Here is a 21,900-nt window from a genome sequence, read left to right as displayed (position 1 = left end):
GTGGTCAGCGGGTCCAGACGCCCTACAAGGGTGTTCTGGGGACATTTAGGGCTTGTCCATTAAACTAGATAAAGTTCATTTGAAGGGAGTCCGGCTTCTGCACCTCTTCCCTGGGGGTGTCAGACGACTCCCTTACATTTAGAATCGGCAATAAGTCTCCTGGCGTCGGAGGGCTTATCTGTCCGAACTAACGCTGATCTTTGTAGAAGTAACAAGAGAAGACTGAGTGACGTCTCCACGGCGCTGCGAGGGACTAGCCCAGTGTTACTAGTAGCACAAAGCAGAACAAAGCTGTTGTGTCCAATCACAGCCGGCAGAGACTTAAGGTAGCAAATCATTAGAGGGACTCTGTCACCTAGGCTGACAATAAGTGACCTGCTGAATCCGGGGATGTAGGTGTAATACTTACCTCCCCCATCGTTCCCCAGATGTCAGCGCAGGAAGACGACACTCAACACATGGTGAACTATTTAGCAGCACCCTAAAATGGCAGCTTTCAGCACTGACATCAGGGGAGGTAAGTATAGGATCCTTGGACTCGGAGGGTCACCTACTGTCAGCCCATAGGATTAAAGGAAAGTCCTGCTAATAAGCAGATAAGGCGGCACGTGAGGGGCGCTGCTTCCACATTTCTGCATCTGACCCTGTTCCTCCAGAGGGGGGGGGGGGGGGGGCAGCATGTGTTCACGAAGCAATGAATGAAACCCCTCAGTTCTGGGGCAGATGGGGTCCTCCAGCTCTGGGGAGCCCAAACATCTCACTTATGACGTCACAGCCGACAACGAGGAGGAAGAGACCCTTTAGAGGACATAAAAAACAAAGGTCAGCCGCCCCTCCCCCACGGCAGTATCGGCACACCACTAATCGATGTATTGCGGTGGTGAGACACGGCGCTCGCGGCTCTCTACAAGGGGTAATATCGGGACACATCACGATAGTATCACGACAGGCGGGACGGTACTCACGGTGTATCTGCGGCGCCGCACGCTGTCCGTTCCCCCGTCTCTTCCTTCCGGGTGCCGCCGCCCCCTTCCACCAACCAGCGGTGCGGGAGAGAGGAAGCGAGCAGACAAACACCAAGGCGGAGAATGCAGGAAGGCGGTGGTGCAATTTTAGGACTATTTTGTCAATTTTTTATAAAGTTTTATTGAATTGTAAAAAAAAGAAAAAGGGAAGGAGCTTTCGGAAGTACGCAAGAGCGTCTCCAGACAGTGATTGACGGCGGCCGCCGCGTTAGGCCCCGCCCCCCGTAGAGCTGTTTGTGGCAGGTTTCAAATAAAGCTGCATTGCTGAGGCGGACATATTTAATGAGGAGAACCGCCTACCACCATCTGTACGTCCGCGTCGGGGTGAAGGCGTGTCCCAGCACAACCCACCACACAACACCGCCGGAGGGGGAGGGGCTTCAGGCTCCGTCACCTGTAGTAACCATGGGGCGGGGCTTATCCAGCGGCACTTCAGCGCTCAGCCCTGAGGCTAATGTCGTCACGACATCCCAGCTCGGCGTCCCCACACGTAGGCCCGTTTACGTCACGTCAGCACCACGTGATGCTCGCGCTGCTCTCCCGCGCTCAGTGGCTGATTGTTGTGAGGAGATGCTATTATGGCTCCTCCGCAATCAGCCCCGCGGAGCTCCGTACGCGACCGGCGGAGCTCACTATCTTTGCTAGGTGCACGCGGTGCGATGCAAGGTTTCCCCATTGAAAACAATGAGAGACGCTCTGCAGTCCAATGGCCGCTTCCCCGAAGTGATGCGAGACGCTTCTGATACAAAGAAACGCTTCCCATCCGTGGGGAGCTGCCATGTTGCTTGCTGTACTCGGCTGTGTGCGGTTCGCCTTAGCCTACATACACACGAGCGGGAATCTGACATGAGCTCCATTCTTCTGCCCTTACATCAGCGATGCTGTGAGGTAGAAGAAGCACGTGGCCTATATTTCTGCGTTTCTTGGAATGCTTTGCCCATTGACCATGGGACAGTCAAGCATGGCAGGCCGCGCGTTGTGAGGGTTTCCATTGAAGTTAATGGGCAGTACTTGTCAATCCTCCGACAGGCAGAAGAAAAGCCGGAGGACTGGAATGTTATAGAAGTGATACGAGAAGTGAAAAACGCCTCCCAGCCGCGAGTAAAACACGTTGACGAGCGATCGGGCCGGGATTGTGGCTGGATACCAGGCTGGACTAACGAACCTCATGGTTGTGTTCAAAGGGCAACTTGTAAGCCTGTATAGTAATAGGGTCCCTCAGAGTAGGCGCTAATAGCCTCCAGCTTGGATACAAGATGTGATACAGACGGGCTCGGAGGCTCTAGTACCCTGTTGTACCACCTCTAGCTTAGATACAAGATGTGATACAGGGAGCATGGAGGCTCTAGTACCCTGTTGTACTGCCTCCAGCTTGGATACAAGATGTGATACAGACGGGCATGGAGGCTCTAGTACCCTGTTGTACCACCTCTAGCTTGGATACAAGATGTGATACAGACGGGCATGGAGGCTCTAGTACCCTGTTGTACTGCCTCCAGCTTGGATACAAGATGTGATACAGACGGCATGGAGGCTCTAGTACCCTGTTGTACCGCCTCCAGCTTGGATACAAGATGTGATACAGGCAGACATGGAAGTTCTAGTACCCTGTTGTACCACCTCTAGCTTGGATACAAGATGTGATACAGGCAGGCATGGAGGCTCTAGTACCCTGTTGTCCCGCCTCTAGCTTGGATACAAGATGTGATACAGGCGGGCATGGAGGCTCTAATACCCTGTTGTACCGCCTCTAGCTTGGATACAAGATGTGATACACGGGGCATGGAGGCTCTAGTACCCTGTTGTACCTCCTCCAGCTTGGATACAAGATGTGATACGGACTGGTAACGGGGTGAAATCTCTTCTCTGCGTCGTAGAGGCGTCTAGTGGTCAACAAACTCTACACGAGAGGAAGAAGAGGTCACTACACACAAGGAGCCTCCAAGAGCCTTTTATAGGGGGGGGGACCACTTTCAGGGTCTCCGGTGACGAGACCGTTCACCAATCGCACCACAACGCTCATCATTTACATATCTGCCTGAGATATAACTGTATGCCGGGTTTTGCAGCAAAATGAAAACTACTTCTGGGGGCCGATTTTGACTATATTTATATGACCGTTTTAAATATGCAGCATGCTTTACTTTGGTCCATTTTTGCCTCCATATTTACATTCATTTGTATTATTTTCTGATGGCCAAACATGGATCCATATTCACACATTACAAACCAATGACAGCAAATAGATCAGATGCTGGTGACATGGGGTTGCAGTGGCGTGTAGCTCGTCTAGAATATGGATGTATTACGGATGATACTGAAACGTCGTCTTCATGGTCATCAGCATTTGCCTCCATGTTTGCTGTCATTGCTTGTATTTTATCTATACAGTCGCATCCATATTTTGATCACTTTCCATAGACTATAATGGGCATGCTTTTCTAGCAATATGGACCAAAGTCGTGCATGCTGTGTTTTTAAAAATATTCCAGAACAATAGGGTTCTGTTGCACGTAATATACGGTCAGATAGAACATGCTGCGGTCTTTTTTACGCACGTATTATACGCAATAAAAAAATGCGCGTGTGAGTGAGACAGTGAACATCTATGTACCTTCATTGACTCCATTTACCGCATGTTGCACGTTAACATTACGCTGTCAGCCTGCCCTTATGCTCATTATTTACCCATAATATTTTGTTCGTCCTAACGTCTAACGTGTCTATGGCCGGCTGCACACAGCCGCGACGGGCTCCGCTGCGGAATTCCACAGTGGAGCCCATCACGGCGCCCCCCAGAGACCCCAATACTTACCTCCGGATCCGGAGTCTTCCGTCCCGCATACTAGCGGTGGGTGGGGGAGCAGTATCACGCTATCTTCCGCAGCGGAAGATAGCGTGACGGACGGGCTTTCATTGACTGCAATGGAAGCCGTCCGCGCGTACACCTGCGGCAAATAGAGCATGCTGCGGGTGATTTCAGGGTGCAGAATTCCGCGATGGAATTCCGCACCGTGAGCATTGAGCTATTAGGTTCAATAGAACCTAATAGCTGCGGGCAACGCAGCGGAAATCCATCCGTGGGAAGGAGCCCTATAGGAGAAATTATTAGGCCATGTTCACACTCCCTGAAAATGCCTGTTTTTTGTTCAATCCGAAGGCTCCTCCACACTGGCAATCGCAATTTTGCCGCGAGAAATTTGCAGCAGTCACATCTTTGTTCTCGCGACTTTTAAGCATCAGCAATGCTTTTCCTCAGATTAATATCGCATCACTGCCGCCTTTTATTTTCTATCACAATTTTATCACAAGAAGGTCGATAGGAGTTTCTAATGTTATAGACGCATTGCACAAAGACGCAAGTTCGTGCGTTGCGATGCAATAAACAGGAGGCTCCATAGGGAAACATGGGAGATTTAAAAAAAAATAAATAAAAAATCGTAAAATGCAGGAAGATAAGACCTGCAGCGATTTTTTTTTCACTCCACATCGCATGAGTGAAAGCATCGCAAATGGGAATTAGACGATTGAAAATCATTGGTTTCATAATCTTGCCTTTTAACTCTTGCATTGCGAGAAAATCGCACAATTTTATTGCAAGTGTGAAGGCACCCATAGGCTACCTTAACACGGGCGTAAAAAGCTCACAAGATTTGTGTGTGCCAAGACACACAAATCTCGCAAAAATATGAACCCCATTGTTTTGAATCGGGTCATACACATAAGCGCCAATTGTGTTCCTTGGTGCTGGCGGCAGTAGCACACCGTGTTCTAGGTGCATGCGATGCATGGTCTCCCATTGAAAACGACTTTAGAAACTCTGCCGCGGCTGTTAGCCAAGCGGATTATCCCTGCATCCCCAAAGTGATGCGAGGCTGTTTTGACATGAAAATGCCTCACTTCTACGGGGATTTCACATGAGTGCGGAGCGTGATGGGGGCGGGATTCACGGCCCGATATCGCCCTCGTCCGTGTGAAGTAAGGCTATAGTCACATGGGCCAGCGCCAGAGAAACTCGGCCCGATATCACACTTGCAAACAGGCATTTTTCATTCAAAAACGCCTTGTATCTTTTCTGCAAAATTGCAATCCTCAGAAGTGTTTCAGAAATGTTTGCGGATTGCAAGGGTATCCCATTGATTTCAATAGAAAACATCACAATCGTGTGCACATCGCACGGTATGTAAGAGCTGTGCGATGTCTTTTACAGTCCCATTGAAAACAATGGGTGAGGCATTCCGAGGGAACACCAAAAGATGGAGGGGAGGGGAAAGAGAAAAATCCTATGAGTGACTCCATTCAAAAGAATAGAGTTCATATTCATGTGAGTATTGTGCGCATCACATTACACAAAACTCGCGCAAGACTCTCGCCCATGTGAGTGGAGCCTGAGGCCGCTGTCACATGGGCGTATTTGCGTGCATAAAATTTACACAGGCAATACGCAGAGAATATAATCCACTGATTTCACTGGGTTCGTTCTCATTTCCTCATATTGTGTGCCAGAATAGAAGCAGCTTTATCTCGCATATCTATGGGGGGTGCGCAAATGTATGCACAATGGGATGCGTGAAACACTGCGCATTTCCGTGCAAATTTCTGGAAGTCATTAGGCTAGATAGCCATTTAAATTGGGCCATGTTTGTCTGCTGTGCGCAAATGAACATGCCCTCTGTACGCAAAAAGTACAGTAAAATGCACCGATATGCTCACAAAAAAGACTCATACATTGTGCAAAACCACATACACCTGTGTGAAGCCTTTCACATCGCAGAAAAAAAAGAAGTGACATGCCACTCTTAGGCCTCATGTCTACGGGGAAAATCAGGCCCGCTCCGGATTCTCCATGGAGAATCCGTAGCGGGTCCCTCCTGCCCCGCGGACATGAGCGCTGAAAATAAGAATAAACTTACCTCCTGCCCGCTCCGGATCTTCCCTTCGCCGTGGCGTCATCTCCTCTGCGTCGCGGCCGGATCTTCTTTTTTCGGCCCGGCGGATGCGCAGGATGACGTCGGTGACGTGCCCCGCGCATGCGCCGTCCCGAAGAAAAAAGATCCGGCCGCGACGGAGAGAAGATGGAGCCTCGGCAAAGTAAAGAACCGGAGCGGGTGAGTAAATTCCTATTTTAGGTCTCCCGCGGATCCGGACGGCTTCCATAGGCTTCAATAGAAGTCCGCGGGAGCCCCGCACGAAAATGGAGCATGGTCCAGATTTTTTCATGCTCCATTTTTAAAAAAATCACTTTTATTGACCATCCGCGGGTATTTATCTACCCGCGGGTGGTCAATGCATCCCTATGGGGTGCGGATCCGCGGGCGGGAGAAGAGTTAAAATCCGCTGCGGATTTTAATTCTTCTTTTGCCCGTGGACATGAGGCCTAACGATTTGCATCAGAATTTCTGCACACAAATCTTGCCCATTGACGAGGACTTAATCCACATCCGAAAACAGAGGGGCAAATCTGTATAAATTTACAGCTTAGGCTAATTTCACATGTGCAAGTGCGATATCGGGTCGTGAAACAACATGCAATGTCTCTGCTGATGCAAGGCGATTTTCTGTTAAAACCGCCGTGCATCACTTCAGGGAAGTAGCGATTACAGAGTGTTTTCTATTATTTTCAATGGGTAAAGTTTACATCGTACTCGCATGCACCTCGCACGCCGTGCAATCCTGGGCTGCCCCCATTGAAAACAATGGGCGATGCAAGGCGTTCCGAGGGCACGTCCAACAATAGGACATACCGTGACTTTTCACTGCACCACAATGTGGGAAAAAATGGCTTGTGTGTATTCGTGGGAGATATGTGCATCTAACAACGCACGAATCCTGTTCGATTTTCTTAGCTGTGGATTTCTGCTGCGCTTTTAGAAACAGAATTCATGCAAAAGTCAGTGACCGATTCTGCCATGTGAGCATGTCCTTGTGTTGTGGATGTTGTAAAATTCCATCTGTAATGCCTTTACTATAAGGGCTTATTCACACGAGCGTATATCGGCCAGCCGATATACGCTACAGTGTGATGCACGGGGCGGCATGGAGACAGTGTAGCTTATGCTAAGCTGTCATCCCCCCTTGCCGGTCTCTGCAGGGGGAGGAGACGGGGCGGGAGCTAGTGTGCTGAGCAAACATCTCCTTCCCTGGGGGTAGCACGGGACCTGACCAAGTTACTGCTGGCGTAGTTTTAGGGGGGAAACCTAGCCCACGGTTTACCTTAAGTCCTTGTTACGTCCTCTGCGGTGAATCCAGAAGTTGTAAAATAAATAGTCCACAGGCATAACTTTCTGAGCAAAACTGGGAGCCGTCGGTAGGTCTTGTTTACTACAATAAACTGTTACAGTCTAAAACTTTACATAAGCCAGCAGGACATCGGTGCAGACACAGTAGTGGTGTGACAGAAAGGATATGGAGGGGCCCCGTTAACTCTGGGCCACTTTAGCACCACTTAATAGTGCTCCACCTTGTCCCACCGCCAAGCCTACAGTAATAGTAACTGTCCAGCAGCTTCATGTTCATCATTTATATAGTACAGGACTGCCAAACTGCACAGCATTACCTGACTCCAGTCACACTACAGAGAGCAAGAGATGTGATGGAGTCAGGTGATGCTGTTGCGATGTACATGTGAGTGCAATTAAATTTTTATATTTTTACTATCGAAATCACATGTGTCTATTAAACTATCTATTAAATCTTATAAATATTCGCACTAACACCGGAATAATTAACTGCAAATAGGAACGTCCCCATAACGAGTGATGAATCACCCAAATGTGCATTCGTATTTACGCGGGATTACTTGAATAAAACATCGCGGAACAAAACACATATAACTATTCAATCCAGACGGGTAGTAAATAAAGTTACCTATGCATAAAAATCCCTAAATCGATGACCAAGTAGAGGTTTAAAAAGGAACCTCCACATAGATATTCAAAATACATGTAGCCTATCAAAACCGCACTAGATATAAATCCAATGTTACATATCAGTGATGCATATAAACGTGTTCTAGAATGTCAAACAATAACAATGGTACGGTATTTAACAAGGAGAAATGCAAAGTCCTACATCTGGGCAAGAAAAATGAAAAAAGTACATACAGAATGGGAGGAATTGGGCTAAGCAGCAGCACATGTGAAAAAGACTTGGGTTTACTAATATATCACAGATGGAACATGAGTCAAAAGTGTCCCACAGTGGCTTCGTAGTAATGGTGTCCCCTATATCGACCCCAGTAGTAACAGTGACTCCCACAGTGGCCTCAATAGTAACAGGGTCCCCTATATTGCCTCAGTTGTAATGGTGTCCCCTATATTGGCCCCAGTAGTAATAGTGACCCCCCCCCCCCCCCCACAGTGGCCCCAGTAGTAATAGTGTCTCTTATATCGGCCCCAGTAGTAATAATGACCCCCATATTGGCTTCAGTAGTAATACTATTACTACTGGAGCTTATATAGGGGATACTATTACTAATAGTATCTCCCACAGTAGCCCCAGTAGTAGTAGTGACCCGAACAGTAGCCCTAGCAGTAGTAGTGACCCCAACAGTATCCCCAGCAGTAATAGTGACCCCCACGGTAGCCCCAGTAGTAATAGCACTCTCCGGAAACTGATATACTCACCTCCTGTTGGTCTCTGCTAGGTGCTGCTGTGGGAGCAAGTGTGTGCACCCGGACGCCTCACCCCTTCTCTTCTCTTCCTGTGGAACCAAGGAGGAGAGGTCAGCAGAGGAGTATCCCGGGTGCACACACTGCCATCAGTGTGTGCATCCCCCAGTAGCATCTCTGAAGGATTACCAGCTGGGGAGCCGTGGCACCTTCATGGTGACCAGAAGTCCCAAAAGTGGGACAAAAAGCTGTCCCGCTTAGTGACCCTGGGGAAAGCGGAACACAGGGTCCCAAAGTGGGACTGTCCCGCCTAAATCGGGACATCTGCTCACTTTAGGGTGCCTTCACACTTGCGATATCTCTGTTTTTTTAACGAGAATATCAATAGAACTTTCTAATGTTAAAAACGGATTGCACAAGAAGTTTGTGCTTTGCGCTTTTTTTCTGCGACGCATTTTTAACATTAGAAAGTCCTATTGACAATTGCGTTAAAAAAACGATCACAGGTGTGAACCGATGACCCTGGAGGTCCCGATGACCCTGGAGGTCCCTTCCAACTCTACCATTCTATAAGTGTGTTGGATTTGTTCTCTAGAGGGGCTTATATAATATGCTTTCTTGAATCTCTCTCTCTATATATAAATATTTGAGACACTTTTATGTATCTGTATGCAAAGACCTTTCTGGTCGAAACATTGCTGCTATTATGTCCTTGGAGGAATAAACACGTACATTCTTTACCTTGAATGCCGTCACGTCTTCTTCCTTCTATATTTCTTGCAAAACACATCGCAGTCACAGGAAAATCACATGTTCATGAGCGCAATATCGCTACAAGCTTTTAGAGCAGAATGCACCATTACTAGTATTTTGCACTACAAATGTAGCGCACGCTATCAGTAAACGTGTCACACTCTAGGACCGCTAACAGAGACTCCTTTTCTCTAAATACATCCATAGTCTTGGCTACAGCTTCCACAAGGGGGAGTCCACTGCATGGGGATTCATACATCCGCTATTAAACTGAATGTTGGTACGCAGCGAGCTCCCCCTTATGTTGGCACAAAGAGTTTTATTCATTTCAAGAAGTCTTTCAAAGGGAATTTTGGATAACCCTTTTACTCTGGTGGATGATTGAAAATCATAATTTGTTAAATATATTAACAAGCTTGAAAAAGGCTTTCCACCTCCGTGGCCGGTAGCTAAACTGTCCGCCAAGTAGTGGCAGCACATCCATTCAGATAACTGGACACATAAACATGGCAGTCAATCATGGCACAGATGCAATGTCGCAATGCCGTGCCATAGTGGCTGATAGGGTCATTTGACATGGCATCTTAAAGGGGATGTCCCACTAAAATATTGTGCAGCTCATAGCAAGAACGTTTTTTTTTTAACAACTACAAAAAATATCTATAATTCTGAGCTGCATTTACGGTAACTGTACACAATATTTTTAGTGGGACGGCCCATATGATGGATGAGATGTCACTGCCCCAAGGAAATAGTGTCCCTCTGACTAGAACATGTAGCCACATAGGTAAGTAGGGCACCGTGGACTTCTGTATTGGGACTCCGTATAACTTAGAGGGTGTATGAAGCTATAATACGCCCGTGCGCGGGAGCCACAAGGATCTGCTCACACATGGAAGATCTGTTGCCTGTTTGCACTTGTCATATACATTGAATGCAGTTTATAAGATGTGTGCAACAAAACGGCCACATGTGAAATGGTCACAACAAGCCTCTGTGAAATCACCTGTTTGCCAGTAGGTGCCCAGAGGAGACAACCCTTCAAAGGGCTTATTTACACGAACGCATTTGAACTGCGTATTACACATGCAACATTTGCGCTCATAATAAGCAGTGATTAGAACCCATTGATTTCAGTGGCCTCACATGAGCATTTGCATTTTGTTCGCACACAAAAATACGCAGTATGCTCTATTTCCGTGTCCATTGCGCACAAAAATAGCACGTATTAAACTTAATTGCCTGCTGAAATCAATGGAGCATGCTTGTGGTTTTTTTTGCGTATGCAAGTACGCAGGGCATTCGTGCGCAAATAATTCAGTAAAATACGCAACGCCCATTGCGTAAACACACAGTGCAAATGTGTATTGAGGAGTGAAAAGATTTAAAAGGGTTTCTTCATAGAAGCACATTTTGTGCACGCAAAAAATACACAGCACACTATTTTCCTGTGAATTCGTGTAGGTTAAGAACACACAGTGAAGTAATTACACTAATTGCTCATTTCATTGAATGAGGGCATGCTTGTGTTTTTTTGCACATGCAAAAAGCACAGTAAAATACGTATTCGCAAATACGCAACGCCCACTCTTTTCAATGGGACCTTAAAAGACATAGCATGGCGCTTGCATACCGTGCAATATGTTTTCCATTGAAATCAGTGGAAAACACTTGCGATCCTTTGATGCACATGACTCATACGCCTAAGGCTGCATTCACACGAACGCATAAACGGCGCATTTTTGCGACCAAACGTATATACGTGACCATCTGAGGCAATGGTTTCGAATGTATTCGTTCACATGGGCGATTTTACGGCGCGTAAAAACGGCAACCCGAAAAAAAACCGGAACATATGTGACCGAAATACGCGCCAACGCATATTCGATGGCCGAAAAGATAGTTTGCAAAGTAGGAACAAACGAAAATACGCTTTCTAGCTCTGGTCGTGATCGGCGAAAAAGTTCTCTCCGGCGATTAAACGTTGCGCTCGTGCGAACGTAAATACGCCTACGCTCGTGTGAACGCACCCTAAGGCTGCATTCACACAAACGTATATTGGCTCGGTTTTCACGCCGAGCTGATATACGTTGTCCTCATGTGCAGGGGGGGGGGGGGAGGATGGAAGAGCCAGGAGCAGGAACTGAGCTCCCGCCCCCTCTCTGCCTCCTCTCCGCCCCCTCTCTGCCTCCTCTCCACCCCTCTGCACTATTTGCAATGAAAGGGGGCGGGCTAAGTTCCGGGAATTAGCCCCGCCCCCATCCCGCCTCTCCCCATTGCAAATAGTGCAGAGGGGTGGAGAGGAGGCAGAGAGGGGGCGGGAGCTCAGTTCCTGCTCCTGGCTCTTCCAGCCCCCCCCCCCTGCACATGAGGACGACGTATATCGGCTCGGCGTGAAAACCAAGCCGATATACGTTCGTGTGAATGCACCCTAAGGATCGCAGAAGTGATGCGTTTTTGAATTCTCGGACCATTTTCGTGCTCACCCACAGGGATGTAGCCTGATTGTTATTAGCCTTTGGTTATGCAGCTAAACGGCACTTTGGCTCACGGTGATCATCACTGAAGTTGCTTTTAGCTGCAGTTAGTTTGAAAGCTGCGGCGCAGTCCGCGTAGATTCATTTGTACCACGAACGCAGTACGTGAAATAAATGCACACATAGTAGAAATACAGATTTCTGTGAAAATTTGCATATGGAAAATACTGCAGCTGATTAGACTACCAGTTGTGTGGAAGGGAGTTCAGGCAAGCCTCCATATGTTAGACTACAGTGCGGATCTTTACTCTAGTTGTGTGGCAAAAACAACACATGCAGTTCTACCATATGTTCGGTTTCACAGTAGCGCAGAGGTGACACTCAACTCTGCAAGTTGTTTTTGCCGCACCGCCCGTTCTTGACCACACTACCAGAACTACAGCTCCGCAGCACTGTGTGCTGGATCCTTTACTAACTGCTCTCACCACCCCAGAGCCACTGCTCAAGAACCAAACCAATGTTTCCAGCTGATCAACCAGAATTTATAGTCCCTGATTTTCATCTGCCAACTAATTGGTCTTCAGGACGGGCTGGGTAACTTATAAATGTGCAGCAGGTGCTGCAGTTGTGGTGGAAAGTTAGTTGTGCTTTTGGATGTAGCCAGGTAAGGAGGTGGGTTTAAAGAATTGCTAGCTTCTTCTAGGCACTGGTTCTTGTAGTTTAGATCAGAGTGTTATTACTTGAGTGTTAGTGGTTTACTGAGTGGCAGGCTGAATGGACAAGTCTGTGTGCAGGCTTCCAATTGGCGTTAGTGTAATGGTGCATTTACATGTGTAGAATCTGTATGTCTCTTTAATTCCTGTTGAACTATTTGATCTGCATTGATTGTACTGTGCAAAGCAGTTTGTTGAGGCTTGCAGAGTCCTATAAGGCTGTATTTACATGGAGTGACTTTGGTTTAAAAAATGTGCATGTGTTTATTTTATTTTTTTTCTAATTTTCTCCAATAATTGGGGAAATATCTTACCAATGGCATTTACTGCATCAAAAACTGCTCTGTATGAATACAGCCTTGTGCTCTGGACATGTAAGGGGTTTAATGATCTTTAAAATACTTACAGGGGGCAGATAATAGTGTAATGCAAAAAGCTGTACATTTTTTCCCATGGCCTCTTAGTCAGCACCACTTGTCTGATCCTGGAGGTTACCATAGTGATCTTGTGGTGGTCTTGACTGTGACTGCTCAGCTAATGGCTAGCCTCAGTGGGCATCTAAACATGCATGTTAGGTGACTGCAGTCGCTTTGAGGGTGAGCTGAGGGGTTACTGGAAAACACTTTTTTTATATGGTCAAGTGCTTTCCATTTCTGCATATATTTCTAATGATAGTTATTGGATAACTAGTGAACTTTGCACATATTTACACTATGGTTACATCTCGCTGGTAAAACTACACCATATACATGTCAGTGCGATCTTCTAAATGAATGCAATTACACCCTTTGTGACTGGACATGTGGTACTGGAGCTAATACCTGCCATGCTACATGTCCATGCTCAGAACACTGCTCATCTAGGGCAGTAAATGGACCTCAATGGCCACAAAAATATTACCAAAACCTCAGCGCTGTGACCCATGCAGGTTTTGTTCACAATTGGGTGTGGATCATAAGCGGACCAGAAGTGTGTGTGTCATAAGCGGACCAGAAGTGTGTGTCTGTGTCAACTGCAACTTGTCAAGTCACCCCTGTAAGGTACTATAATTGTAACTTATTATTTCGTGGTGTTTGGTTTAATATATATATATATATATATAAAAAAAAAATTTTTTTGTAATTCAGAAAAAATGAACGCTGCAGCACCTCCTCCAGAAAATGGGCAGTATTCTACATCCCAACAGAGACCCTTCTTTTATGCACAGCCAACAGCACAACTACCTTTCCCGAATCCTTGGTATCTAAGCCAGCTGTACAATCCATACTGCATCCCTGGACCAGGTAAACATTCTCATCAATGCACGTTTGCTTTATATGGTAGTTTTGTATATAGGATTTTTAAAATGCCCTTACAGGTTGTGGGGAGAGTATAAAATGTCACAAAAACGCACCCTGCTAGAGATGATACATGCTGTGGCCTTCAGAAATGTGCAATTTATTTATGAAAAATGTTTCACATGTAAAAAAATTCTAACTTCTGTAAAAACACAGGAGCCCAAAATGCAGAGCTGCATCATGTGACCAATTCTCTGGATTTGTGATGTACAACTACACTGCATCAAAATCCCATGGTTGTTGGGGTAAAGTCACACAGGCAACAGCGAGTTGTGCCTGATGTTCTCGAAAGTAACTTGCACAGCACACAGACACCACATTCATGCTGTGCAAATTGCAGAAGACTCTTCCCCCCCCCCCCCCCCCCCAAATCTTGCATCATAGCTTTAAGAGAAAAATGACCCATGTAAATACACATTGTAAATCATTATTTATTTTTCTCTTGTGGGGGGGGGGGGGGAGTTGTGCATCTCGCAACACACAACTTGCACAATTGTCTCTCCCGTGTGACTGCACCCTCAAACTGATAGTATAAGAAATGTTATAAATGTCACTTTATTCAGTTGATGTGTCACATCACTACTTTGTACTATTTAATGTTTTTTTTTTTTTTCTTTTTCCAGGCTTCAGAGGAGGGAATCCCTATTTCCCCTACTACTCTGTTGCACTTCCTGAGTATCCTGGGTTTTATGTTCCCCAGCATCAAATGAACATGAGAATGAGTAGAAGGCCTCATTTTAATCCCAATCCACCCTCCCCTATGTTTTACCATGCCACACGGTTTAGGCATTACAGCAGCCCAGGAAGAAGAACGGAAACTAAAGAAACTCAAACAGACCCAAAACAGCCAGACTATGTAGCCAAAAAGCACCTGGGTACAGACAGTAAAGGCTGTGATGCAGGAACCTTGGCATCCCATTCCTCTGGTATTAGCACAGAGAATGAGAATAACATGGAGAATGTTGAAACGACAATGTCACCAGCTCCTATAATGCCAGAAAGGGACTTTCAAAAAAGTTCTTGCAACTCATCACAGTACCGCAACATGCCTCCAGGAAGCTATGCATATGAGAAAGAGGAGGTAAGAATAGAGTATGGAAGTGGTTCTCCTGCTGCCATACAGATGTGGAAATCTTATAAAGAAACCATTCCAATATATGATGTGGCAGTTGTTAAAGACATACCAGAAAATGTAGTACAGCGTGATCTATTTTGTGAGGGTGTACTGTATGGCCCTCATGCAGAAGGAGAAGAGATTGCAGTACAGAGTCTGTCTTTCTCAAACAAAGAGGAGAGTAAGCAGACTGCATGCCCTAAACTCCTAAGCCTAGATTGTGTGAAAGAATCAGAAACTCAGACCACCCTTTCACAGTCCATTGAGTTGAATAAACAAGCCAAACAGGATATTAAATTAAAGACTTGTCTAGAGCGTGAACCTCAGTTTGTTTTAGCGGAACAGGTCCACCCTGGTTATGACATCCATCAAGTTGATGACGAAGAAAATTCTGGGAGTAGTGATAGTTCTGAAGAAACGGTCAATGAAGAACTGTTGGTTGGTCCAGATGGATATCCTGAAAAACTAAATTCAAACCAGACTATATGTAATGGTGAGGCCAAGGTAACAAATACCAGTGTGTGGGCAGAAGACTCTCTACAGAAGTTTGTTCCATCACCGACATGGCTAGCCTGTCTTGATAACTTAGAAACCAACTATGATTATGACTTGTATAAGTCTCATAGAAAGCAAAAGCGGCCAAGTATATTAAGCATAACATCTGAGGAGCTTTCTTCCAGGGATGAAAGCTCCTCCATGGATAATGCCCCGGTTTCTTACTTTGTCCCAGATTACATGCTTAGGAAAGGGTTATATGCTTTCCGAAAACATGCAGAGAGTATGGAAAGGGAAAAAATTCAAAGCAGTGGTGCTCTAAAAGAGGATGATGTGCCACTGAAGCATGCCAGCAGTCAATATGAGAAGAGCCATAGCTCTAGTGGAGTAAAGGTCAAAGAGGTTTCAAGCAAAAATCATAAAATTGGTGTACCTGTAAAGGGCTTAAGCAAAAGGAAGCTATTTTCTGTAAAGAAGAAACCACGGAAAAGTCAGTCCTTGTCTGAACCTGAGGACTCTGAAGAATATTGGGTATTGGAAGACGACTTGCCTGACTTTGATCAGAGTGATGCTGACGAATATTTCTTCCAGAAAAACGTGCCACGTGAGCAGCTGGAGCTCTATAAAGCAAACTACTTGAAACAGATTGCTCAGAAAAGACTTTTGTGGAAGCCTTCAAAAGGTGCATTTCCCACCCAGCTTGTTGGAATTCCAGTCAGAGAAAAGCTAAGGGTAAAGAAAAAAGGAGCAAGTGCCGCTTCGGGGCAGACGTACCATCTAAAGCAGAGTGATTATATCACCCATGAAAAACCTGAAAGGGAATACAAAGAGGTGACTGAACAGAAGAAGTCTCTGCAAAAAACAATGGGGGGTAAGTTTATTAATGAAGAGTCTTCACTTGGTCTAACACCCTTCAGGTCATTATGCAAAGACTGACGATTGGGAAAAAAAATCAATACTCATATAAAACTGACTGCACACTTGCTTCCTTTTATTCAAACTGAAAAGGTTCCAAAGTTCTGCAAGATCGCTCAAAGCTGCAAGTCATGAATGTCATTGAGACTGCATAACTTCATTGGGGAAAAATGCTGCCCACCAATATTTGTATCCATGTAATCTTTTAGGTTTGGCACAATCAGCCTTACATGTAGTAGTGTTGATCTGGGGATACTTCTCGATAGACCTGAAGTATGGAGTCTTGCAGGCAATGCTTAACAGGAGGTTCGAAGGGGGGGGGGAAGGAGAGTGTATGTCAACTCTGACCTCCAAATAGGTTTTCTCTAATGCCACCTAAAAGTAGCTACACTCTAAGTTCATGTTCAACCTGTAAAAGGGCCTTGGAACATGACTATATTGGCCAACCTAGACGACTACCTGTAGACAGCTGTTTCAGAGTTATTAAACACTCTGTTCAAAACTGGGTTTTGGTTGGCTAGATGAGCTAAACTTTAATACAGCTTGACAGCTTGTGCCTGTAAGACTTAATACCTCGCTGGATCTCCTCAATGAGAACCAGTACCCTCCAGAGCTGTATCAAAGGCATTTAATATGGCCAACTAGTACCCTGTTCTGTACTCACATGAAACAGCTGTCTACAGATAGGTGTCTGGTTTAACTAATATCCCTAGTCATGTTTCAAGGGTTATTTATGTGTCAAACACTGAATTACAGGGTAGCTACCTTTTTAGGTGGCAGTAGACCCTTCCTTTTTGGAGAAGAGCTAATCTGCATGTAGTAGTAATATAATTGTATGCTTTAGTTTCAAAGGGGTTTTATTGAAATGTTGAGGCAAACATGGGATTGGTTTACAAAATTCTTGAATCCTCACAGGGGACCAACTATTGCTTAACAAAATATTGTATGCTTAAAGTAACAATATACTCAAATATGTAGGAGTATGGGAGAAGGTTAATAAAGGGTGTTAAAATGATTGTATATTTTAAATGTCACCTTTCCATACTACTGTGTATGGCATACAGAGGTTCCTCCACTTTGGACCACATAAGCCAGAGACAAGAAACTTTTGGCCACTCACACAGCTGTTATATGGATGCATTTTCAGCCATACTATGGCAGCAGTGTCTGGATCTCCTGCAGTTAACTGAACAGTATTTGGATTTTATGTTCAAGTTTAATGCCATAAGACAACATGTTTTTTGTAGGTGTTCTTTTTAAGTCAAAAATGCCACAGCCAGATGTTGGATTAAAATGTCTATCACTTTATTGAAAAGCCAACAAGCTAACTTGGAGGCTTTCCCCCCTGGGATTTGGGGGAAAATCCCTAAGGGGCAGAAAAACCGACTACCACATCTAGGGCATGCTCAAATTTGAAACTGCCATGGATCCCTTAATTTTTTTATTTTTTATTTATTTTTTTTTAATTTTAAAAAAGCACCCAAGATAAGAGGTTCAGAGGAAAAAATCTTTTGTAGTGTTTCACAACTTCCTATTGACCTACAGGTAACATCTGACTGTGGCATCTTGCCATAACACTGCTAAGCATTCAGCACCACTACAAAGGGTAGTTTTGCATAATTAGGTAATCACATAGTAGTGTTTGAAAATGACAACCTCTCTAAATATTGTAGCACTTCTGTAACTTTCTACGGCTCATTATTTTCTGTTAGGAAAACCGCAAAAGAAAATCTCTGGGGCGACTGTTGAAGAGTACTGGGTTGGAAGAGGTGCTAAGCCCAAATTCGTCGAACCTGCGTATTATATGCAAGATCCACCCAAAGTCAAAGAGCAAGGTAAAGGGACGGAGTTCACTGTGGATGATGCCTAGTGGCCATACCCTAACACTGCCTTCACACTAGTGTTTTTCAAGTACACAATTCTTTATTTTTCTTTCTGTAATATGGAGCGAAGGTCAAATCTACAGGTTTATTCATACGGGAGCAATTTAAAAAAAAAATGTTCTTGTATCTGTTCTGTGGGTAAAAAATGCCTTAAGTCTATGGAGGGTAATTAAAATACAGATGCAGAAGTATAGAAATTTCAGTTAGCAAAGCTTCAATGCTGGGAGTGAGTATGTGACCTAGGTGGGCTGATCACTACCTCACCAAATATCACGCAGGATGGTAGAGCAAATGTCTTTATGCTTGAAGTGACTATTAGTATCCAAGAATTACGGGTGTGTGCGTGTGATCAGGCTTTAGTTGATTGTGAAAATCAACTGAGACCTAGCAGGAAATTGAAGGCGTTCCTGTTGTAAGCATGAAAGGAGCTCAATATAATTGCTTGATTATCTCTAATTGAACCGGAATTGGGGACATGGTCTGCTTTTAGGGTTGCCTAACGAAGGGTTGTACATACCTGAAACGTTGCAAGTAATTTGCTGTGTAACTTCTGGACACTTATAAAACATCACTTTAAGTATAAACATTTGTAACTTGGTGGGTTTTTTTCCCCCTATAATGGATGCTCCTGTATTTGGTATTGCATGCATTTTTTCAAAATGACTTGTATAGTCCTGACTAATTGGTAATACTGATGCAATTTTATTAATAAAACTTTGTTGCATTTCAGAGATTTTAAAATATGCTGGTGTGAAACAGGCCATAGGATAATTATGTACTTGGAGAACCTGTCAGTATTTCATGAAAGATTGGTGGCAGAGAAATACCATCACTGGGCTCATCTGTACTGCCCTTTGTGGTGGTGTGCCTTGTTTAGAATAGGGATGTTTAACCCAGGCATGTTTAAATTTTACATGTAGTACACCTGTGTGGGACTTGCTGAACTCTTTACAATTGAACAACCCTTTAAACATGCTATAAACGGTTGATGGTCTAGCCATGCAATAGTAGATCAATAAGTCTTCTACCCAGGACCCCTGTGGTTAGCTGTTCAGAGTCAGTGTGCCTGTGCAAAGTCTATTTCTGACCAGGTTTGGTATTGCAGGTGAGGTTGGTATTGTATCTTGACGCCACCAGAAAGCTAGGGGTTTGAGAGGACTTTGCAAGCACGCCCCTGGCACACCCCTAGCTCCTGATTGGCGAGTTGGCAAAGCTACCAGCACAGTGTCTGGTGGCTGGACAACTAGGGATTACTGTACCTGCTAGGCGTACAGCATTCACTGAAAAGGGTTGCATGTCATGGAAAAAAATGTACGCCTAACCGCAAGTCACGGCACTGTTATGGCGGAGAACAGGCTGCTTATTGATGTGGCGGGGGTTACTGTGCAGGCCGCAAGCGGATCTCAGTCGGCCCCACCGACGCTGTTCACCGGTTACACATGTGGACCAATGGCTCTGCGCTTCCTCTTTGGCGTCTGCTACAAGGTAGCGGAGCCAAGAATGTTAACACTGCAGCCGGCGGGGACAGTCACAGGGGCCCCCGGGAAGGGGAGGGCACAGTTAGTGCAGCGCTGCTGCTGGGAGGCCGCTGACAGTGACAAGCCACCGGGGACACTGCCGCTGATGCAGCACTGGCCAGTCACTGTAGTGCTGCTACTGGTAGTCCGCTGCCGCAGACGCCGCCGGGTAGAATGCTGCCAGGAAGACTCACAGGAAAAAAACACCACTGATGCAGCGCTGCCCACTGCCAGTCTAGCACTGCTGCTGGGAGGTTGCAAGCACAGCCAGGTACTGTGCCGCCAGGTAGTCATAGGAAGAAGCCGCCGGAGGAAAGCCACTGCAGTCGGTGCAGCGCTGCTGGGTGGAGGCCGCTGCCGCCTTGCTGAGTTCCAGGACCTGCTGTGAGGATGTCTAATAACAGCCTATCAGGAACAGGGAGTCAAGCCCCTGTTAAGCACCTAGTATCTTGACACCACCCACACTTCCGGTGACGTCAATATACACGAATACCGGTGAGGTTTATATTGAAGTGAATGGGAACTCTACTCAATTCTCCTTGTAGTGGCCTGGCTTAGTATTACAGGCAGTCTGCTTGGTGCACAAACATGAGGCCTGATGAAGAGTTGATCAGAAGGGATCCTGGGTGGTGGACAGCTGCCAATCTACTATTGATGGGCCATCAATGGTTTACAATTGGACAACCTACTTCGGAGGTAGGTGTAAATCCTTTTTAATAGACATTTGTATTCCTCCCCCAATAGACAAGCCTCCAAAAAAGAAAGGGACGCTTAAGTCTTCTAAAAGAAAACAAAATAGACCGGATACAGAAGAAATAGAAGCGTGGGAGATTCCCAGATCCCTTTTGTACAGAGGTATGCAACTTGAAATTGCATAAGGTCAATTTTGTAAGCTAGTGCTTAACACTTTGCCAACTTGCCATACTTGGACATAAATATTAGTAAGAATAATTTAGGACTCGAAATTGAACCTGAAGTCTCCTTTTTATCCTAGGTCGCAGCTCAAGGAAAAGCGGCACCAAGAAGTAGCACAACTGCTTATTATGTGTGTAATGTATTTATTATTGTATCTGTATGAGTTTTGCATGGAACCTTTTTACTCCGATACGGGAGTCCTAACTACTAGTCCACTATTTGTTTGGTAACCTTTATGGTTTAAAGTGCACAGAAAGGGGAAAATGAGGCGCCGCATCTGACGGGCACAGTGAAGAGAGAAAATGTTATATTTCAAAATGATATATTGAAGAAAAATTGGCACATAATTAAAAACACTTGTGTAAATAGCACAGATCACAAATGTATAACTGCATCAAATAAAATACAATGAACTTGCATTCATTTATGTGGTGTTTTTTTTTAATACTTTTAAATTCTAATTAAAGGCATTATCTGGGGCTAGAAACTGACCCTGTTCCTCTAAATTCTGTGAGGGGGGAAAAATCCCAATACTAAAGGAAAATGCAAGTGAAATGGCACAGTTGTGGCTTTTTCCACATCCCTATATCATTTAACAGTATTAGTTGTAATTTAGTATGACAATCACTGGCATATCACTAGGGGTCACAATTGCAACCTGGCCCCCTAGTAGATGCGGCCCACAGGCCCTTTGTCACTTGCCATTCGGCTGTCGTGGCCTGATACTCAGGGAGGGACTGTTATCTGGGGAGCCAGCAGCCAATTGCAGGCTGCAGACTCCCCTGGCACACAGTCCTTCCTTCCACTGAGAGACTGCAGTTATGATTGGTCACAACTGCAGTCTGTTACTGCACTGCGGGCCACGTGATTGGTCTGGCTCACGATGTAGTGAGTGTTGGGAGCTGGAGAGAAGAGTGGAGCAGCAGCAGTACATGCAATATAACAAGGTATGTATAGATGGTATAACTTTTATAGCAGCTGTACATATATAATTTAGAGTAGATAGCCAGGTTATACCAGCGTGCTCCATATTACTATATACAGGGGTAACGTACATCATATATAATGTGATATACATCACCCCTTTTATATAATATGGAGCATGCTGGTTATCACTATATACAGGGGGTAGAACTCATAGCAGCT

At 45.3% G+C, this 21,900-nt stretch overlaps 2 protein-coding genes across 2 annotated transcripts in view; one reads left to right on the top strand and one right to left on the bottom strand.

Moving 5' to 3' along the window:
* KBTBD2 (kelch repeat and BTB domain containing 2) overlaps window positions 1-1,260 on the bottom strand; it is a 30,009-nt gene extending 28,749 nt beyond the window's left edge. Inside the window, exon 1 of the mRNA XM_066585786.1 lies at window positions 966-1,260. The gene's annotated coding sequence lies outside the window, so the exon portion shown is untranslated. The remainder of the gene's footprint in view (window positions 1-965) is intronic.
* On the top strand, window positions 420-21,089 carry LOC136587229 (uncharacterized). The gene is made up of 6 exons (XM_066585785.1): window positions 420-517; window positions 13,706-13,861; window positions 14,539-16,395; window positions 18,152-18,274; window positions 20,584-20,694; window positions 20,834-21,089. Exons 1-6 carry the CDS (start codon window positions 487-489, stop codon window positions 20,866-20,868), a joined length of 2,313 nt encoding a protein of 770 aa, XP_066441882.1. The 5' UTR covers window positions 420-486; the 3' UTR covers window positions 20,869-21,089.
* Window positions 21,090-21,900: the final 811 nt, after the last annotated feature.

This window comes from Eleutherodactylus coqui, chromosome 12 (assembly GCF_035609145.1).
Source record: "Eleutherodactylus coqui strain aEleCoq1 chromosome 12, aEleCoq1.hap1, whole genome shotgun sequence".
In the NCBI taxonomy this organism is placed as follows: domain Eukaryota; kingdom Metazoa; phylum Chordata; class Amphibia; order Anura; family Eleutherodactylidae; genus Eleutherodactylus; species Eleutherodactylus coqui.
Note: the sequence above shows the minus strand (reverse complement) of the source record. Positions and strands in the feature narration are given on the sequence as shown.

Coding starts and splice junctions, on each gene's coding strand:
- LOC136587229 (XM_066585785.1), top strand. CDS start 487: ATGGCAGCTTTCAGCACTGACATCAGGGGAG. Junction 518..13,705: donor CAGCACTGACATCAGGGGAG/GTAAGTATAGGA, acceptor TTTGTAATTCAG/AAAAAATGAACGCTGCAGCA. Junction 13,862..14,538: donor ATACTGCATCCCTGGACCAG/GTAAACATTCTC, acceptor TTCTTTTTCCAG/GCTTCAGAGGAGGGAATCCC.